Here is a 7,443-nt window from a genome sequence, read left to right as displayed (position 1 = left end):
TGAATAAATATTTTTTTAATAGAAATCCTGAAAATAACTAAAATAAAAAGTCACTGAAGCTCATTCCATCACACCCCAAACAATCACCCCTCTTTCAAAGTCACTGAGGTCTTCTCTTGCAGCAATATTAGCCAAAATTATCGGCAGAGTAGTCCAGCAATTATATACATGACACTGACGGGATGTTAATTGCTCAACTAACACATAAATGAAAGGTCTTGCTTTCGATATGCTTGGCTTCCCTCGTTTACTCAGGTGCTTCCATTTCTTAGTCCTCATAACGGTCTCAACCCATCGTGCTAGGCTTCAGTAAACTTGAGCATAGTCCATTCTCCTCCCGCACCCGTCTTTCTGAAGCGTTGATGAACAGAACCTTTATAGCACTGGGAATTATGGACAAGCACGGGAGTTATAACACACCAGCACTGAGGAACTGAATAAGGCAAATACCAAGTATAATTCTGGCATTTAGGGGTCTAGTGTTCCATCCATTTGCCAAACTAACTCATCTAAGACTCATCTTCCAGAGAGCTTACACTAGGGACTGTACCTGGCTAGGGAGGAGTCCTTTATCTGTAGTGCCAGGCAGCTGTCCACTAGCTGGTTCAGATACGTGTTGCCCATACGAGACAGGTTTGTGTAGGAAGGTCCCAGGCTATCTGTGAGCAGCTCCTGAAGGTATCTGGCTGTAGAAACACACAGGGACAACAATGGCTATTACACTCATGCACATATAGAAAAGACTTCTTGTTCAGCATGCATGCCACTAGAATAACACGTGATTTGAGATATAACCAACATGCATAAGGTCATTGGCAGATCAAGGAAGAGGGAAGAGTGGCGCATTGATATCCGACCAATCAGCAGCTCCGCAAAGAGGATCGTTCTAATGTTGATGTGCGTATGTTGCCTGGGTCTATGGAATAAAGAGTCCGTGCGATTCCTGAAAAAACTTGTACGCGTTCCTTCCTGGCACAGAAGTACTTTTGGTGACGCAATATACGTAACGTCACGCAGGGCTACGCAATCAAGTGTTTTACTACCAACTGATTCCACTATATGTCGCCCTCATCATAACACTGGTTTATGCCTGTGTATAAGTTGGTGTTCTAAAAAGAGAATAATGTAATGTGTCTTAGGCTGTCATCATTTAAGTATATAGCACCAGCATATTCCGTAGCGATGTACAATGACATTAATATACGAGTACTTTGTAAGCACACCATATCTCAGGCCCCTAATAGGCATAAACACTGCAGCAACAATCACTGCAAGAAACGTATCAGATCTCTACTGGGAAACCTTCCCAAAACCGATACACCCCTGTGGTCATTATTAAAGTTACCGACATATCCCGTAGCTCTGTAATCATATACTAGAGAGATCTACTTTACTTTGTCAAGTCTAGGGTGGTGGAGGGGGGGGGGGGGGGGGGGGGTCAACTACATTTCCAAAGCAACAGCTTGACATTAATTTGTCTATGTATAGCAAAAAAAAGATGTACCTTTTATTTGGCTCACTCATCTCATATATAGATATCTACACGTTACCTTCAGCTTTGATCTCTGTAGTTTTCAGCTTCTGGTCCTCCACAACCAGAGTTAAATCTTTATTACGCGCTTCATTCCACTCCGCTAACTGATAAAAGATCTCCACCGTCCTGGTGTTCACTTCATAGGGCGGCAGCGGTTTGTCCCCGTATATTTTTTTCAGCCACATAAAAATCTGTATTAAAGCACAAAATAATGTACAAGCAATGGATATCAACAACTGGTTGAGAGACACCTGGGAGTAAATGTATCAAGCTGAGAGTTTTCCAGCGGGTTTGAAAAACCAATCAGATTCTAGCTATCATTTATTTAGTACAGTCTACAAAATGACAGCTAGAATCTGATTGGTTGCTATAGGCAACATCTCCACTTTTCAAACCCGCCGGAAACTCTCAGCTTGATACATTTACCCCCTAGCATCAATTCTCCTCTGTTTACTAAACAGCTGATATACAAACTATACTTAAACTACAAATCCATCCAATATACAATACATTTTGCAACATTTACAGAAAGACTCATAACGTTACAGAACCAAATATAGGTAAAACTTTATGGCTGGTCGAATGCAGGTCACCTCGGTTAGTACCATCTTCTAAGTGTTTCAGATACCCCCTTCAATAGCTATACAATAAGAATTTGGTAAACAAAGAGTTAAAAAAACATCCGGTGTGCACAGGCAAAAAAAATTCCCCCATAGAACACAGACTTGTGTCTCAGATCCGTTCCTGACTACTTACATTTTTCCATGTTTGCAGATTGTAAGAGACCATTTGAAACTGCAGTCACTATTAACAGAAATGACCACTCAATATATATATATATAATTTGGGGTATTTTCATTTTATAAACTGGTTTCAGGTTGTTAACACCGCAAGACCCTTCTAAAAATCACCCCTGCTCCAAATTAACTTTTCCCACTACACTGGAAGACTGGAAGATTGTGAAGGTAAGAACTACTTTCCAAATCCGATCATACAGTTTCAGCTGTAGACAAATGGACACATACCCAAATTTATCAATCCACATCATAAAGGGGTATTCAATTGTCCGCAAGGTTTCTTTTTAGACCGCGTCAAGTCATTTTAACGCAGTTTTTTCTCATTTTCGAGCGGGTTAACTTTACCCGCGATTCAATTCCATTTTTAACAAGACGTTTTTTTTTTCCATGAAACGGTCCTCTCGCGCTCCAGTAGAAGGTCTATTGAAAGTATAGGGTGTGCGAGAGGCAGCCTCGCTAAAAGCTATTCAATTGTTTTTTTAACGTGGCGCGTTAAACAGGAATATACGCTGTTTTATCTCGCACCTCTTTGGGGTGTGATAAAAATAAAAAACCTCTGAAAACTATTTGAAATCATGTAATAATGTGAAAAAAAGTTCAACTATGTTTATCACTAATGCCCAACATATAAAAGTTGATTTTCTTGTGAAAAAATAATGAAATTAAAAAAAACACAAAACAAAAAAATATTAAATCACTAATTATATTTCCATATGTTTTTGGTACAAATATGTATGTACTAATGTGTTTTGACATGTATAGATGATTCTATGTTAAACAATAGTTCAATAAAAAAAATATGCTAATGTATGAAAATGTATTCAAATCCCTTTTTTGTGTTATACATGACCGCGTTAAAACTCAGCTTCATTCCCCTAAAAACTTGCAAACACATTATTAACACGCGGGGGCAGCGTTCCCTCTTTTTTCAATTGAATTACACAAGTTTTCGCGCTGGGTTAACTATTGCAGTTAAAAACCCGCAGGTGATTTATTTTTTATTTTTTTAACACTACGGGGAAAAAAACAGAAAAAAAACTTGCGGACAATTGAATACATCCCATAGGTTTGTGGGTCATAAAAATTGTTATGTAACCAGATATAAAATTCTGTAAAGCAGCAATAGCACGTGATAAATATCTTCAAATGTTAGGAAATATCAGATTTGAAATGTACAAGCTGCATACACAAGGTATGAGGGATCAGCTATATTGTGGATCATGCAATGAACAGCGGGACATTTACTATGAGATATAGCCCACATGACCAGCATATTATGCCAGCCTGTGGCTCACAATACATTAGACCAGGCCTGGCTAAGCTGTGGATCTCCAGGTGTATTGAAACTACAAGCCCCAGCATGCATTGCCAGTACATGCCAGCCTACAGCTGACATGGTATGATGAGACTTGTAGTTTCACTGGAAGTAGGTTAGTTGACAGGACACATACCAGCCATACTAATATAAATAAAATTATTTAGCCCTTACCCTCCAATTAGGGCTAAATAAATATAATTATGAGGGTAGAAAACATGTGTTTGAACATATGTAACAAAAGAAGTATACAGGAGATTTTCTTTTTCTATAGATCGGTCTTAGGGGAGATTTGCTGTGAAAACTAATCGGCTGATGTACTGCACAAGTCCGTTTCATAATGTCAGCTGAGGTTTAGGAACGCCCCATGCGTGTCAATATTTCTTTGTACAAGGTATATAATCACAGCCTTGTAGGCTCAGTGTGACCCGGGTGGAGGCTATCGTAACAGCACGCAGCCAGGGATGGCGGTACTACTAGATGAAATAAGACGGTCGCCTGGGGTGCCTAAAACACTGAATGAGCCAATAACTCAGTGTTTTAACGTCCCATTCAGCATTAGGTGCTGTCCGCAGACATGGCGACGCAGGGGGCCACTTCTTACCTGCAAAGCTGCTGCTTCTTCATATCATGGGCTAGGACATCCCCAGCCTGACACAGGAGCAGGGGATACCAGCCACCCCCTACCACGTGCTCCAGGCCGGGGACTTGTCATGGACCCTACATGCAGCTGTAACCTTCCCCTCGCCAGTCTTTCATTTCTACAATCCTTCCAAAGTGCCGTAACAAGACCGATCCTCTCGTCACACTGCCAATCCCTACACTCGCTCCCTATTACCCCCAGAATTCAATTCAAGCTTATACCGCTCCCCAGCTACTACCCTTCATACATCTCTGACTTTGTCACAAGTACTCTCTCGTCTCCTCTCTGACAACCACCTCTCACTCCAACCTCCAGGACCTCTCCTGTGCTGCGCCCACTGATGGAACTCCCTACCCCGTCTGACCAGACTCTCTCTCAACCTTCAATCTTTCAAGTACTCTCTCTAAACCCACCTCCCTCCCTATAACCTACCCTAGACCCACCTGATACGATTATTATTATTATTATTATCATCATTTATTTGTTGGGCGCCACAAGGTTTCCGCAGCGCCTTACATAGTACAAACAGTAGACCATACAGGGTGAAACATTACAGAACAATAAACAGAGTACTAATGCTTCAGAAACTCCGGGCAGACATATGGAGTAAATACGGATTAGAAGATTCGGTATGGAGACAGGAGGGGAGAGGGGCCCTGCTCATGTGAGCTTACATCCTAAGGGAAGGTGGACAAAAGGCACGAAAGGGAGGCAGTGATACAAGGTAGAAAAAGGGGCAGGGGAGAGGGGGGAGAACTGTAGAGTAGATTAGGGGTTAAGTGGATGGGTGGAAGGCTTTCAGGAACAGGTGAGTTTTGAGTGCCCGTTTGAAGGAGCATATATTGGGTGCGAGACGGATGGAGCGAACTATACCATCTGCATGTTCTACCAGCCCCATGTTCACTCTATGTCCCACTAGCTATTGTCTCAGCATTGCTCTCTCCTCTAGATTGTAAGCTCTCAGGGCCAGGTCTTCCTCTACTTTCTGGGAGGCATTCAATTGGGCATCTTACACATCTGAACTTATATTTTCCCCAATGATAATATATATCCAAAATTATTATTACCTCCAATATGCCCCATATTACCAATATGCCAATATAGCTGTATATGCCTCCATAAAGTATATAGAAGTATATCGGACTATTTGATGTAGTATCCAGTCACCAACCCCCCTCCACCTAGGACACAGAGTATGGTCACTTCTCACTGTCCATTATCAGCAGAGCATGAAGACCAGGCTTATAAGGGAAGCAGCAGAACAGGAGACTCCTGTGACCTGCACAGTCAGGACACACACACTGGGAACATGAGGTGCCAATCCTGAAGGGAATGTGTAAGATAATAATACTCCTGCGGCCAGAGCATGCTGGGACCTGTAGTCCCACTGCTGGAGATCTACAGATTGAAATTAGCAGGACAAGCTGGGACTTGTGGCTGAAAATGCTGGGACTTGTAGTTCTCCCACAGAAATATAGTGGCAGGACATGCAGTTGTCTCACACAGGCAGGCTGGCAGGACATGCTGGGACTTGTAGTGCCCGCACAGGTAGGGCATGCTGGGACTTGTAGTGCCCGCACAGGTAGGGCATGCTGGGACTTGTAGTGCCCGCACAGGTAGGGCATGCTGGGACTTGTAGTGCCCGCACAGGTAGGGCATGCTGGGACTTGTAGTGCCCGCACAGGTAGGGCATGCTGGGACTTGTAGTGCCCGCACAGGTAGGGCATGCTGGGACTTGTAGTGCCCACACAGGTAGGGCATGCTGGGACTTGTAGTGCCCACACAGGCAGGCTGGCAGGACATGCTGGGACTTGTAGTGCCCGCACAGGTAGGGCATGCTGGGACTTGTAGTGCCCGCACAGGCAGGCTGGCAGGACATGCTGGGACTTGTAGTGCCCGCACAGACATGCTGTCAGGACATAGGGTGTATAGCGCTGTATGACCTCCTCCCACCCCCCGGTTACCTTGGTGCTTCTCTCATCCATGTCTCACCGGCTCCGGATCGCGCCACAGCTTCATATGACACGTGACAGACTCGCAGCCAATCAGAGGTGCCGGGTGACGCGGCGTCCTGGTGGAGCCGCCATGTTGGTAGAGGAAGATGGAAGCGGTCACTAACCAACTGACATCCACGCCGGATACTGCGCTCCAGTGCGCTTGCGATGTCTCCTCCATGTCTATCCTGGATGAAGTCTTGTGACGTTAACAATTTTAGAGAAAGTACCTCACAAAAACAAAATTAAATGAATACCCTCCCCCACACATATTGCATTAACATTAATAGCCCCCAGTCTGTACATTACATCAATAGCCCTCATGCATAAACTTAATACCCTCCACTCACATTGCAATAATTCCCAAATTAACATTATTATTCCCACACACACAAACACATTTTAATACTACACACACATTAGATTAATACTCCATACATACACACAAATTACATTAATACTCCATACATACATACATACATACATACATACATACATACATACACACACATTACATTAATACTCCATACATACACACCTTACATTAATACTCCATACATACACACATTACATTAATACTCCATACATACACACACATTACATTAATACTCCATACATACACACATTACATTAATACTCCATACATACACACATTACATTAATACTACATACATACATACATACACACACACATTGCATTAATACTCCATACATACACACATTACATTAATACTACATACATACATACATACATACATACACACACGCACATTACATTAATACTCCATACATACACACATTACATTAATACTCCATACAAACACACATTACATTAATACTCCATGCACACATTACATTAATACTCCATACATACACACATTATATTAATACTCCACACATACACACACATTACATTAATACTCCATACAAACACACATTACATTAATACTCCATGCACACATTACATTAATACTCCATACATACACACACATTACATTAATACTCCATACATACACACACATTACATTAAAACCCCGTTGCTCACATTACATTAATATTTCTCATATATATTACATTAATACTCCACACACATACACTTGCCAACTCACGTAAAAAAGTTTCCGGAAGAGGGGGCGTGACTGGAGGGTGGAACGAGGCCA

General features: G+C 42.3%; 1 protein-coding gene across 1 annotated transcript in view; it reads right to left on the bottom strand.

Moving 5' to 3' along the window:
- HAUS1 (HAUS augmin like complex subunit 1) overlaps positions 1–6,356 on the bottom strand; it is a 15,750-nt gene extending 9,394 nt beyond the window's left edge. Inside the window, exons 1-3 of the mRNA XM_075214972.1 lie at positions 6,254–6,356; positions 1,551–1,725; positions 546–686 (exon numbers count right to left, since the gene is read on the bottom strand). Coding sequence (XP_075071073.1) covers positions 546–686; positions 1,551–1,725; positions 6,254–6,274 — 337 coding nt within the window. The 5' untranslated portion in view covers positions 6,275–6,356. The remainder of the gene's footprint in view (positions 1–545; positions 687–1,550; positions 1,726–6,253) is intronic.
- Between the last annotated feature and the right edge of the window lie 1,087 nt (positions 6,357–7,443).

The sequence above is a fragment of the Mixophyes fleayi genome, chromosome 1, assembly GCF_038048845.1.
Source record: "Mixophyes fleayi isolate aMixFle1 chromosome 1, aMixFle1.hap1, whole genome shotgun sequence".
In the NCBI taxonomy this organism is placed as follows: Eukaryota; Metazoa; Chordata; class Amphibia; order Anura; family Limnodynastidae; genus Mixophyes; species Mixophyes fleayi.
The sequence above is the reverse complement of the archived record's forward strand: the minus strand, read 5'-3'. Positions and strand labels throughout refer to the sequence as shown.